Raw genomic sequence first — 13,160 nt, 5'->3', positions numbered from 1 at the left:
CAGCTAGCTGTAACCGGCTAGTGAGTCTGTTGACACCCTCCCCAAACCTCGGCAGCAGCTAAGCTGCACCGTCGACATGGCAAGGAAATATCGAAACAATTTCCTAAAAAAGAATGAGAATCTTCCAAGTCTGTTGGAATGAGTGAGTAGTTCCGCCATTAACGATAAATTTGTCTTGAGGGACACGATAGTAGAAGTTGCATATTTTGTTTTAGTGACATTAATGACGCATAGCCCTGGTTAGTTGTGGCTAACACGACAGCAGCTAGCTAACAAGCTAACTGCTACTACGGGTTTTCGTTAGCCTGTTAGCCTTCTATGCTCAGTCCGACGCGAAGACTATTTGTTAGCTGGTTTTCCTGGTTGTGACCTAAACCCCACACTGTGACGCTGAATATCTGGTTGATATATGATTAGCTTTAATTTGTGTTTTCATTAAAATACATATTTTAAAGGCAATTGGGTTGCTTGGTAGTTTCAGACGCGATCGTTACATAATCTCGCTGTTGCAAGTCAAATGGCTTCACTTTCCAGTGTCGCTGTTCGTCTTAAGCTATCGTTTCCTTGAGCAACACACGAGATGGTAGCTAGTGTTTTTGGCAGTACAACTGATGCATATTTACGGCTACATTCAGAGTAATCGTCGTATCGTCACTAGGCAATGCTACGATTTACACTCGTAAGTAACTGCTCCTTTTTTGTCAAACGATGTCTATTGACTAGGAAACTAGCCACCCATAGCTTAGCTTGCTAAAATTAAGCTACAGTTAGCTACGGGATCGCCTCATACGAGACCAATTGTTACTGGGCATTAAATCGGATATCAGTGTGAATGAAGACATGATGATAACACCGATAACTTCAGTACAATTATTGTTGTAGCTTAATTACAAAAAAAATGCTTTTTAGTGCCGTTAGCAGAAGTGTAGCTTCATAACAAGTTTACTAGATAGCGCAGACAGACTTGGTTGTTAGCCTCTCCAGGACCCTTTGTCCATAGTCGTGGTGGTTGCCAGCTCTTATAAGTAGGCCACAAAGCAGTTGTTTTGGTCCTCATCCGTGGCTTGTTTTATCCATATTATACCAATATCTGGTGTGTCGACTACAATTAGTTTCAGTAGTTTTTTTTTCTTTACGGCTGGACTGCACATGACGTTAGTGGGGGCTAGTACTATTTTAATCTGTAACCCATATTTTATGTTTAAACCAGTAAGATATCTACAACTCTTCATTAAAAACCTATTTTACTACTTCACTGACCTTCTTGTATTATTTAACTATACATACAGTTACAAACATACTCCTGTGTTTGTTAAAGTACATAAGTCTTGCTTTATTGGAATATTCATAATTAAGGGAAAGAACATTATAAAGCGACCTTTAGATGTAAAGGTGTTCATGTTGGTGAATGTGTGTCACATGTGCATTAATGTTTATAAAGTTTGTTTTTCTCTTTTACAGTATTCATCACGTGATGTGATCTAAAATCCACAATGTGTGAGGACATTTAAGAACGATTGAGTTCGGAAGAAAAAAAAATCTTGATTCCAGTGGAATCTTCCATATTATATTATTATTATTATTATTATATTTTTTTCCTGTGTTAAAGCTTACGTATATTTACATACACGCATCCCACTAAAGTAGCCATGCCAGTGCAAGCCCCACAATGGACAGAGTTCCTGCTGTGCCCAATCTGCACGCAGACATTTGAGGAGACTGTTCGGCGGCCCATAAGTTTGGGCTGTGGACATACTGTCTGCAAGATGTGCCTGAACAAGTTACACCGTAAGGCCTGTCCCTTTGACCAGACAGCCATAAGCACAGACATTGAGCAGCTACCTGTCAACACAGCCCTGTTACAGCTGGTGGGAGGCCAGGTAAGACTTGTGCTTTGTTTTACAACATGAATGCCATTGATGGTAATTTGTAATTTAACAATTTGTTTCTTTAGGATATTTTATCTTGTCGCTAAATGCTTTTTTCAAATTAATGTGTTAGTTGTATTGTTACATTACACACAGGCTTTTACATGATGTGCTCATAGCCTGGAGATTCCTTTTATGAGTCACGCTCCAGTTATTGAGCAATAACTTATTCTTTTGGTGTACTGAGTGCATTTCCCTGAGCTGGTGTTTGAGCAAAAGGATAGGAACAGTTGATGGAGTTTTTGGCTTTCTTAGACAGTGTACTTTACATAACAGGGGATACTAACAAAGCGTCAGTAATGTCTTGTTGTTGTCTGATATAGCGGTAAATGAATGTTTTTAGATTTAAGTTGTGATACTTTGGTTCCACTGTTTTAGCATATACATTGTAGTTACAAAAAAAGTTATTGCTATGTTGTTTTAACAGTTCCCACAACAGCACGATATACTTGTTTTTATAGGTTTTATTAGTTGCCATGAGTTGTAGTAATAATTTTTCTGTATGTCTTCTCCTGAAGGTTCCTAAGGCTCAGCCTGTTGCCTTGATTAACAGTCCAGAGGATTCTCAACATTATGAGGAGGCCAGACAGTGTGTGGACGAGCTGGCCCTTTACCTCAAACCCCTTAGCAACACTCGAGGTACTCAGACACACAATTATTATGATGATATATGTCCAATCTCAAGATTGTGTTGTAAAGATTCTGATTACACAATTTAAAGATGTGTCTAAATACTGATAGTAGAGCACATTTAATTTAAAGCATTTTGTAATGTTGAACTGTATGATTTGATGAGGCATTGATTTGATTCAGAGTAAAATATCCATAAAACACATAATGTCAATAAACAGAATAAGATAAATATTAGCCATGTTAAGTTTATAGCAAATGGGTTTCTTGTCTAGGCAACTGAAATAGACATAAGTAATATTTATTATTCAGATTTCATCTAAACACATTCTTGAGGTCTAAACCTTATGAAAACTCATAATTTCTAATTATTAGTATTCTGATAGTTGTAAGTATGTTTGTGCATTGATTCACTTGCTTTACTGGTTATTTCGTCTAATATTTCACCAGGTGTGGGTCTTAGCAGTACGACTCAGAGCATGCTGAGTCGACCCATGCAGAGGAAACTGGTAACTCTGGTCCACTGCCAGCTGGTTGAGGAGGAAGGCCGTGTTAGAGCAATGAGAGCTGCACGCTCTCTGGGTGAGCGAACTGTCACTGAACTGATTTTGCAGCATCAGAATCCCCAGCAGCTCTCCTCCAATTTGTGGGCTGCCGTCAGAGCACGAGGATGCCAGTTTCTAGGCCCAGGTATGATATTTTTTTATTGCCTGTAAAAATCAAAGACACATTTGCAGTAACTCATAGGTCTTTAGTAAATGTTTGGTATTTTTTTGTGTTATTCATCCCACAGCCATGCAGGAGGAAGCTCTAAAGTTGGTCCTTCTTGCACTAGAAGATGGCTCAGCTTTGTCCAGGAAGGTGTTGGTTCTTTTTGTAGTCCAGAGGCTTGAGCCACGCTTTCCACAGGCCTCAAAAACTAGCATAGGCCATGTGGTACAACTCCTCTACAGGGCATCCTGTTTTAAGGTATGTATGGGTTTTAATACACTTATCACTTATATACACTGGTCCCTATCACCTCAATATTATGAATTAGTGTTAATTCATAGCAAGAAATAGAAATAATCTCTGGTACATTTGGGAATTTGTAAGTCAACCCCCCTGTGGCTTTCTAGGTGACCAAACGTGATGAAGATTCATCCCTGATGCAGCTGAAAGAGGAGTTTCGTACTTACGAGGCCCTGCGGCGTGAGCATGACTCTCAGATTGTTCAGATTGCCATGGAAGGTGGCCTGCGCATCGCCCCTGACCAGTGGTCTTCACTGTTGTATGGAGATCAGTCTCATAAGTCCCACATGCAGTCTATTATAGATAAGGTGTGTCACAAAAATTTGTTTTTTTTGTCTGGTTCAAGTTTTCTGATACATGTTGCAGTTTCAATTCTGTCATAAACAATATTAACTGCCTTGCTGCTTCTTGCATAGCTGCAGACACCAGCATCTTTTGCTCAGAGTGTCCAGGAGCTGACGATTGCACTGCAGAGGACTGGTGACCCAGCCAATCTCAACAGGCTGCGGCCTCACCTAGAGCTTCTGGCCAACATTGATCCCAGCCCAGGTATGGAAAAAAAAAACCTTTTTGGTTCAGAAATGAATTTATACAGTATTGTGTCAAAAGATTATGCATTTATAAAGTTAAAGATAGGATTGTACATAAAATATTATTTTTCACTTTCAAAAATTGCATGTTGCATCATGTGTAATGGCTGAATTGGAGATAAAGACAAGTGTTTGTACAAGTTTAGTTGGGATCGATTCTTACTGTATGTTCTTTATCTTCTTCATATACCCACTTTTCTTCAAGATGCTCCACCTCCTACTTGGGAGCAACTTGAAAAGGGGTTGGTAGCAGTAAAAACAGTGGTGCATGGCTTGGTGGACTTCATCCAGAACCACAGCAAGAAAGGAGCTGATCCTCAACAGGTTGGTTTGGACCTCAAAATAAATGGGGTAAAGAATGTTCTTGATTTGTTCAGTAGTTCTAAAGATGTATATAATTTAAGAAATATGCTAGGGTTGTTTTTTTTTATTTTAATTTGTACAAATGTGTATATATTTTTATTGAGATTCACAAGTGTTTTTCCACTGCTTCTGTTTTTGTAATGACAAGCAATTACAATCCAAACGCTAATGTCTCTCTTTAGCCTCCTCAGCACAGCAAGTACAAGACATACATGTGTCGTGACATGAAGCAAAAAGGAGGCTGTCCTCGTGGAGCTAGCTGCACCTTCGCTCACTCTCAGGAAGAACTGGAGAAGTCAGTCTGTCAAATATTCATACAATAAATAACATGTAAAGATTTTTATCAGTGTAAATAAATGCTGTGTTGTATTTTTAATTTGTCAGGTATCGTAAGATGAATAAACGTCTGGCAGCTCGCCTCCCTGGCCCAGGAGGGCTGATGCCTGATGAGGGCCTTCCACTTGATGTAACAGTGACCCGGAAGACGTCCCCTCTTCCCAATGGCAGTGTTGCTCCTTCTATACCCCAGCTTATTCCTCGTGGCACAGATACAGTCTCATTTGGACTGCTGCCCAAATCTGTCAAGATGGAGGGAGGGAGTCCCAGTGCCCCAGGATCACCTCCTGATGTGTGAGTGCGATTAATACTTAAGAAATATGGTGTGTGGAAAATGTCTGCAGTGCTATGATTCTTAACTAGTGCTGGGCACGTTAACGTGCGATTAACGAGCCGACAACGCAGTTTATTTTCATTATTAATATTTTGAAAGTCTGTTGCTCACTGGCTCTAAATACAAATACGAATGAAGGGTCACAGGAGTAGTGGGCTGTCAGTATTGGCCTGAAATAGACTTATCAGTTAGTTAGACTCATCTAATCAGAACCTTTGGGGGCGGGGCCCAAGACTGCCGCAGAGCTCAGTGAACAGGAGCTGAATAGAATAATGGTGTCTTACGTGGATTATCAATTTAAATCTTTTCCGAATTACGGAGTTTGTGAAAACAAGTCATTCACGACAAAGCTGAATCAGCCGAATCACTAGTACTTTGGGTCTGAAGTGTCATTTTAATGCACTACACACTATTGATGCCAGCAAATCACCCGGCTAAACAAACAGTGGAGTGAGACTTCAACACACTGCATTAGTTGTAGCGAGAAGTGGGAGAAGTATAAACAAAAGCAAGACAAGCTAACAAATGCCATAGCTAATTGGTTAGCTGCAGGTAAACAGCAGGTCGATTAGAGTTGTAGGATGTCGGTTTGAGGAAAATCAATAGAATCAGAACGAACAACAACACTTATGAGCCTCCATCATGATGCACCATCACAGGAAGAATACACGAGTTGTATGAAAAGGAGAGTACTATAAAATGTAGGGCGTTACAACATGCACCAACTGTTGCTCTCACCGGAGAGTAGTAGTTTTAAAATAAAAAAAACAAACTTGAATTTAAATGCTTCTCATATTAATGCGTTAATTGCAATAAAAAACTCATGCAGTTAATGGGATTAAGGTTTTAATCGCTGCCCCGCACTATATGTAACATTTAAATCTACTTGTAAGGCCATGTGACAAACAAAGCACCACTAGGTGTCTGTCTAGGTATCTATCTTTAAAGTGTAATTTAGCCAACTCCAGCACTGAATCAGTACAGGTATATAATTAACCCAGATACACTCAACTGTGCTTGGAGTTGACTTCTTAGAAGTTATGTAAATTAGAAACCTGTTTTTTGTAATCACTGTAGGGGTTTAGGAAGACCAGCTTTCTCCTGGGAAAGTAACTAGGTTTCTGATCAGTATCTGATCTCGATGGTTTCATGAAAGACTACAGTCAGAAAAGTGGCTTGATGAAATTCATTGATAATGAAAGTATAAATATAAAATATAAAATAAAAATATATAAAATATAAATATAACAAATACAAAACATCCTGTTTAGCAGCAGACTCGGACTCAAGTAACCAGGTTACTCTAGTGCATGTTAAAAAAGAAACAAAAAAACGAATTTGATAATTAATTTTATTTTATATATTTATGTAGACTGGACCAAGTGTCCAAACCTGGCATGGCTCTGCCACATCATGCCATGGCCCATCCAAGGATGCCAGCAGACCACCTCTCTGGGGTAAAACACATGCCTGTGGTGCCCAGAGGTTCCCCAGTGTACCCTCAGGCACAGCTCCCAGAGATGTGCTATGATGCTCGCCCACCACCTTCTGCCTCTCAGTATGAGCCCTCTCAATACCCCACTGGTACGGGTCAGCAAATGGTTAAAAATCATGTATTGCACTTACTGTGTGTGACTGATGAAAACTGTTTTGATTTCTATTTAGAAAGACATGTGAAATAATAGTTGCTTTTATTTCTCAGGGTACCCCTACCAACATTCGTATGTTACTCAGGATTACATCCGTAACCCTCCTGTCTCCAATGAGCCAGGGCCCCCATATCAGGACCCCTATCCTGGCTATGGCCCTCCAGAACGTCCCTACCAGCCTCCTCACTCTGGTCAAACCTACTCCTACCCTCACCCTCCCCACTATGACCGAGGTCGCCATGGGCCCTACTCTGTCCCGCCACCTCCCCCACAGCCTTACCAATCCCAGAGGGATAGCCTGGTTAGAATGAGTCCCGCACCTCTGGATGTTGCCCCACAAACAGTAGGGCAGGCTAACTCGCTTTACCACCAGGAGCCCCTTGCACGGGATAGATACGCACCAGATGGCTACTATCCACCAAGTGCTCAGGCTCCACCCATTAGGAGTTATCCCAGGGTGAGTAGGTGTAGGTTTTCATGTTTTTGTGTGATGATGCTAGGTATAAATAACTAAAACAATATTTTTTTGTGGTTGTCTTAGGGACCACCTTACAGTGGTTCACAGCCTAGCCTAGACTATCTGCATCGGCGACGCCAGGAGCTATTATCTCAGCTGGAGGAAAGGAAGGTCATCTCCCCTCCACCTTTTGCTGCCTCACCAACACTTTCTCATCCCTTCCCAAGTGACTACCCTCCTGAGGTCAGCATTGAGACATTTTTGACAGCGGTTTTTGAGCATTTGACAAACACCAGATTGGTGATAAGTAATGGTTTATTGTGAATAGAGTAGCGCTATTGCTAACAGCAGTTTCTTGGTTTATGATCTGTGCCTGCAGTACGGTGATGAGAGCTCCAAAACCAAATGCAGAAAAGCTGATTATGCTGGGCAGTACTCCCCATGGTCTTGTGAAACTATTGGCTCATACATTGGTAATACTAAGGATCCCAAACCCAAAGATGTTATGGTTGCTGGTACCATGGAGATGATGGTAAGTTCACACACACAATTGTTGTATAAAGGTGAATACAATTTTTGTTTAATCCCTTTATCTGCTGATATAAACTGCATCAAGTGAACAACATATTTCTCTGCCTTAAACGCTTACCTTTTCCCAGAATGTGGAGACTAAAGGTTTGAGGGAGTCATCACTGGATGCTCCACGGAGAAGTACAGAAGTCAAGGATGATGATCCGATTATCCCATTTGGCCCTCAGCCCTACGTGTCACGCTTTGGTGCCATCTCCCGCACTTCAAAGACGGGCTACCAGAGCACGGGCCCCGTGCACGCTATGGCCTCCACTTCCCAGAATCCAAATTCTAAACATATGGCCATGCCAGGTAAACAGCCATTTGTATGACAGCCTGTTAATGTCAGCATGAATCAACAGAAAATCAAAGATTCAGTTCAAAAACTCAATCTTTGCACATGCAGCAAAGTTAGTTTACGTAATTGCCACCATCAATCATTGTGCTTTCTTTTACAAAAAAACATTTGTAATAGCTGTTTTACCCTCGTATTCACAGCAGAATACAATTATGGAAGTCATGGAGGATGGGGTGGAACTTCATACCCCTCCCACCAGACTGCCTCCTCCTCTCAGGGACACTTTGAGCGGTGAGGCCTTTTTTTCCTTTCATTTCCTTACCATAAACGAAAGTGAAAGTTTATGTTTTGAGAATGTCAAGCAAAACATTTTCATGTAAAGAAGTTTGTAAATTTGTGTTTCTGACCTTTACAGCCTAACAATGGCAACCACAGAGCGAGAACAGTTAAAGATTGAGTTGCAAAAAGTCAACCAGCAAATCACACAGCAGACACAGATGCATAGCATGGAGGTCTGTATGCTCCTATTGAAAGATCTACTTTTGAAACATCAAGTGAAAATGATTAAAGTTCTCATCCTCTTTTTTTTTTAAAATTACAGGCTGGAAGTAACTCTTTACTGTTGTCAAGAGAGGCTAGTGCTTTGGCAGGTCAGCCTGTGCAGCCCAGCCAGAGCCAAGCAGCAGCAGCAGCAGCAGCAGCAACTGCCCAGCAGCAACCCAAGTGGCCAGCAGGTGGCTCAAGTACAGCAACAGTTTCCAGTGAACAGCTAAGCCTGGAGCTCCATCAGGTAGAGAGAGAAATCGGAAAGAGAACCCGTGAGATGGCTATGGTAAGGGGGCATTATAACTGTTACTGTCATCACAGAATCTGCACTTTTGTCTCGCCTTTTTAAATGGCAATTGTATTTTGTGCATTTTTAAAGCAGGAAAACCAAGTAGTGCATGATGTTCAGCAGTACAAGATTAAACCTGCAGAGAATGGACAACCAGAGCATAAGACGCAGCTTGAGGAAATCTCCTTGGCCCTTGGGTGAGTGTCCACATATTTGAATGTGTATATTAACGTTGCATTATTAGTATAACCGCTTCTCCATTCTCAAACGGGTCCCCTTTCATCCTATAGTGAGGTGTCAAATGGCTCCAGCGGTCTGCAAGAAAGTGCAGTGGGTGGATCTGTGCTGACACTGACCAATAAGACGTCAGCATTGAGCCTGTGTTCGGATCAAGGTGCCACTGGTTCAGAGGTGCAGAAGAATGGTGTTGTCCATTCCTGCTCTTAGACAGTAGATGCGTATACTCACACACATACACACACAAGATGCTCGATTGAATAGCATGCACAGGCACACATAAACCCATTCTATTTAGAAGATGAGCAGTATCTGCCGTGATATGAATTTTCTTTCTTTTTGTTCTGTGAATGAGCTTTTTTTAATGACTTTCCTTGCCTGGAAACCAGGGCATATAATAACATTTCTCATGTGTGTTTCCTTTTTTTTTTGTACTGGGATTTCTAGATTAACAAGGCTCAAAATAGATATCTGGAAGAGAAATGGTGGTGGTCTTGACAGTGGACATTTAATTTCACTTCATTTTGAAAAGGACCGGCCCGTTGGATCTTCAGTAAAAACCACGACTGTAGTTAAGTATTTGGCATCTATATTTGTTTGGCCTTCCCCATGTAAGAAGTTTGGTTTTACCAGCTTTCATGTAAATAAACGGTTAGGTACAAAGGGGAAGATCTGCCAGTAGAGTCGCATATGAATCTTCTGTAAGTTCTCGTGTTACAGTCTGATCTGTGAAAGCAATAGGAGGGCGACGTTCAGGCTTCACCCCCAGAATCGTAAACAAACCGTGGCTGTCCAGATCTAGATAGTCTGAGGAGGGAAAAGCACAGCGTTCATCAGTATTTGGCCAAAGTGGAGATGCAAGGTGATTCGGACATCACTCTTGCACCACAAGCACTTCCTCAACTGCCACAAAGTTTTTATTTAAATTAGTGCGTTTTATGAACACATCTTATATCCGTTTCATACTTGAAAGCAGTATATTCTGTATTTAATTGAAGCATTCTGTTTTAAAGATTGCCTTTTTGATAATGAGCTGTCTGTGTGTTTTCTATAAGGGAATCTACTATGCGCTTCTCTACCTGATGCATGTTGGTTGCAATGCCTTTTGCCTGTGCTCCAAAGACTTGCATTCAGTCCCAACTCATCAAGTGGTGAAATTGTTCACAGCTTATGTAAAAGTAATGGGTTTTGGGGGTGGATATAGTGAATGCTCATGATTAGGCCGTGAGAATGCATTTTTATGCTTCAGGACAGGTGGATCAGTATAAACATTGTAACATCGAGTTAAAGTAATGAGTATTTCCCTCCTCAGAGCTTCTTATCTGGCCACACAGAAGGCCTCCCCATTGGGATTATCTTGTCATTTGTTCTCCTAACTTCTATGAAGTTGCCTTCCCTTGTGTCTTTTGTTGTTTTTTTGCTTTACACAGTTACGATTTTGGGGGCTGAAACATACCTAGTCAAGGGCTTGATTGGATGCATATCGTTCCCTATGTAAAACTTAGCACATGCACTCTTTTAGAGAGAACTGTTGTAGCGTTTTTGGCTGCACAGTACATTTGAAATCATGTTTACAGTGAAGGATGATGTTGGTTACTTGGGGGTAAACAAAAGACAACTCTGAACAACAGCTGTCCTTTTAAGTGTAAGAAACCATCTCTTAGTGAGTAGGACCACTGTCATTATCACCACCATTAAAACTCTTTCTCCATCATGTAAATTGTTTACTGCTGATGCTCAACACAGAGCTCTTTGCCTTCTATAAACAATTGGCATGATTGGCTATAATTTTACAGTTCTGCTGAGAATGAGTGAGTCCTTGTGCTTGAACGGTTAAAGAGTAGAGGAGAAGCTCTGGGTCCTATATAGTTAAACGTTAAAGCCTCCATTTCAGTCAGACGAGGGGTACCGAAAAACTGGCAGTTTGACAAATCCCTGATGGCTAATGAGTCGATTAAATGAACACAAACATTTGTGTGTCTTGATGTCCTCATTTGCGCTATGTGATGAGCATCTCTTCCAGTTGATCTGCACCATGATAGGGGATGTTTGGGTTTTTCTTTGTTGTAATTTTTCCACCCACACTGCAAGCCTTTGGCTGCTCCTCGCTACATTTATTATTTAGGTACACAGCTCACTTATACATATGAGTATGTATACATACATTAATATACTAAAGCACTATTAATGTGCCACCTCTTATTCTACTTGCTCAGCATTTATATTAAATGATCTCTACTTAGAATCAGCAAAATGTTTTTTGTTGTTTTTGATTTGTTTTCTGTCCACTGGTTGCCAACACAGACTTTATCCTTTCCCAGACGAAGGACTTCTGTGCGCATTGATGTGTGTTCACTTAATCTTTTGTGTTCAAACAAAGATGTTCTTTATAGACTATGCTTCCGAAGAAGACAAAATTCTGTAACTTTGGACAATTTTTGGAGATGTTTTGTGTGTGCTAGATTGTATTGTAGAAAACGTACCCTGATTAAGTTCTTTTTTTTTTATCTTTTCTCAAAGTGTGCTGTACTGGGTGATAGTGGTGAGGTATTAGAAAAGAGTTTGGGTTCCTTCCCACCCCAGCCCTCAAGACAATATTCAGGAAGTGTCTGAGGAAAGGTTGGCCTTAAATCCGTTATCAATGCTCCTTCACGTTGTCTGCTTTGGGAGCTTGAGTTAATTGGCATGATTTTGAGTCAGAAGCCCCTTGGAAAACATCAACCTACAAGTTTGCAGTAAAGCAAATCTCAAGATTTGAGGCAAGTGTATTTAACTTTTTTTTTTTTTTAAGAAATGTTGTTAATCTAGCAGGGATTGTAGCTTTTTCTTTTTCTCTTGTTTCTGCAGTAGCGAGTGAATTTACTGACCTGCAAGTCTTACAGTCTCTAATGTATCATCTGACCTAATGTGTCTTCAGCAGCTGCAGGAGTTTCAGTTATATTTGCATAAAGTTTGTTTTAAAATAAAAATAGGCCAAAGTTCAGGAAACTCAGCAAACTAATTAGAAAAAGAGCAGATTGAGTTTTGCCATGAATTGAGAAATGTATTGTTTGCATTCTCTCTCTATTGCAAGGAAACCAAATGATCACTCAGCTGAGTGTTCCTGAAAGGTCCCTGTCCATCTGAATGCGTCTAAAATGCCTTTAGCTTATCAGAACTTTACTATATAGATGGCAAAGACGATCATCTGAACCACCTGTGTTTTGGGTTCTGAGTGGGACAGCTGCCTCTACCCCCATCTACTTAACCTGCTAACCCCTCCACTCCCTCTCTTCACCACTGAACTCTGTTACTGCTGTTTGAGACTCTCAATTTATTCCCTGACTTTCTGGGGAAATTCACAAAAGGCTTTTTTATATGATTACGCCCTTGTAAAATATCTCTTAAATTAAGGTACAGGTTTGATTTCAGCAAGAAAAAAAGTTTTTATATGTATATTATACTCCATTAAGGAATGTCTAGAATTATCTTCTTCCAATGTGGATGTAGCCATTATTACGCCATTTTATGACTTTGTAAGAGAATTCACTGTGTGAAATTGGTTTGCATTTTTGTATAATACAATCTGCTTTTTTTGTTTGATATGAGATAGAGGTCAAACTGGACGTTTGAAGAGACGAAAAAAAAAACCTGTGAAATTGAAAAAACAAAATGTAACTTATGTGCATCAGTGATTCTAAGGGGGAAGGATTAAATGATATTGCTAACTCTGAATGTGTGTGTTTTATTTAAACAATATCCTAGAGGAAGGGTGAATACAAATGTCTAATGTCTACACCATGAGCTATTCAATTTGGAAAAAATAAAAACATGCATTTAGCCCACAGTTTTGTTTTGAAAAGGTCATCTTTGAAGAATATAACAGGTTAAGTGGGTATTTAGGGAAGAGTTTTTAAACCTTTTTGACAAATATTGAAATATA

The 13,160-nt window shown here is 40.3% G+C and overlaps 1 protein-coding gene across 7 annotated transcripts; it reads left to right on the top strand.

Moving 5' to 3' along the window:
- On the top strand, positions 1-12,952 carry rc3h1b (ring finger and CCCH-type domains 1b). 7 transcript variants are annotated; one of them, XM_029130943.3, is made up of 20 exons: positions 1-142; positions 1,462-1,880; positions 2,447-2,567; positions 3,009-3,248; positions 3,352-3,527; positions 3,677-3,877; positions 3,986-4,118; positions 4,365-4,510; positions 4,705-4,817; positions 4,907-5,152; positions 6,565-6,776; positions 6,895-7,298; positions 7,383-7,541; positions 7,678-7,830; positions 7,958-8,180; positions 8,370-8,457; positions 8,582-8,678; positions 8,768-8,998; positions 9,092-9,198; positions 9,292-12,952. In XM_029130943.3, the coding sequence occupies exons 2-20, from the start codon at positions 1,650-1,652 to the stop codon at positions 9,446-9,448; spliced, it is 3,438 nt and encodes a 1,145-aa protein (XP_028986776.1). In that variant the 5' UTR covers positions 1-142; positions 1,462-1,649; the 3' UTR covers positions 9,449-12,952. The 7 variants fall into 7 exon arrangements, with proteins under 7 accessions (XP_028986776.1, XP_028986775.1, XP_028986779.1 ...); XM_029130942.3 differs by having other exon boundaries at positions 8,367-8,457; positions 9,095-9,198; XM_029130946.3 differs by having other exon boundaries at positions 2-142; positions 4,365-4,483.
- The last annotated feature ends 208 nt before the right edge of the window (positions 12,953-13,160 follow it).

This window comes from Betta splendens, chromosome 17, assembly GCF_900634795.4.
Source record: "Betta splendens chromosome 17, fBetSpl5.4, whole genome shotgun sequence".
NCBI lineage: Eukaryota > Metazoa > Chordata > Actinopteri > Anabantiformes > Osphronemidae > Betta > Betta splendens.
The sequence above is the reverse complement of the archived record's forward strand: the minus strand, read 5'-3'. Positions and strand labels throughout refer to the sequence as shown.

Coding starts and splice junctions, on each gene's coding strand:
- rc3h1b (XM_029130940.3), top strand. CDS start 1,650: ATGCCAGTGCAAGCCCCACAATGGACAGAGTTCCTGCTGTGCCCAATC. Junction 4,119..4,364: donor CAACATTGATCCCAGCCCAG/GTATGGAAAAAA, acceptor CTTTTCTTCAAG/ATGCTCCACCTCCTACTTGG. Junction 5,153..6,564: donor CCAGGATCACCTCCTGATGT/GTGAGTGCGATT, acceptor ATATTTATGTAG/ACTGGACCAAGTGTCCAAAC.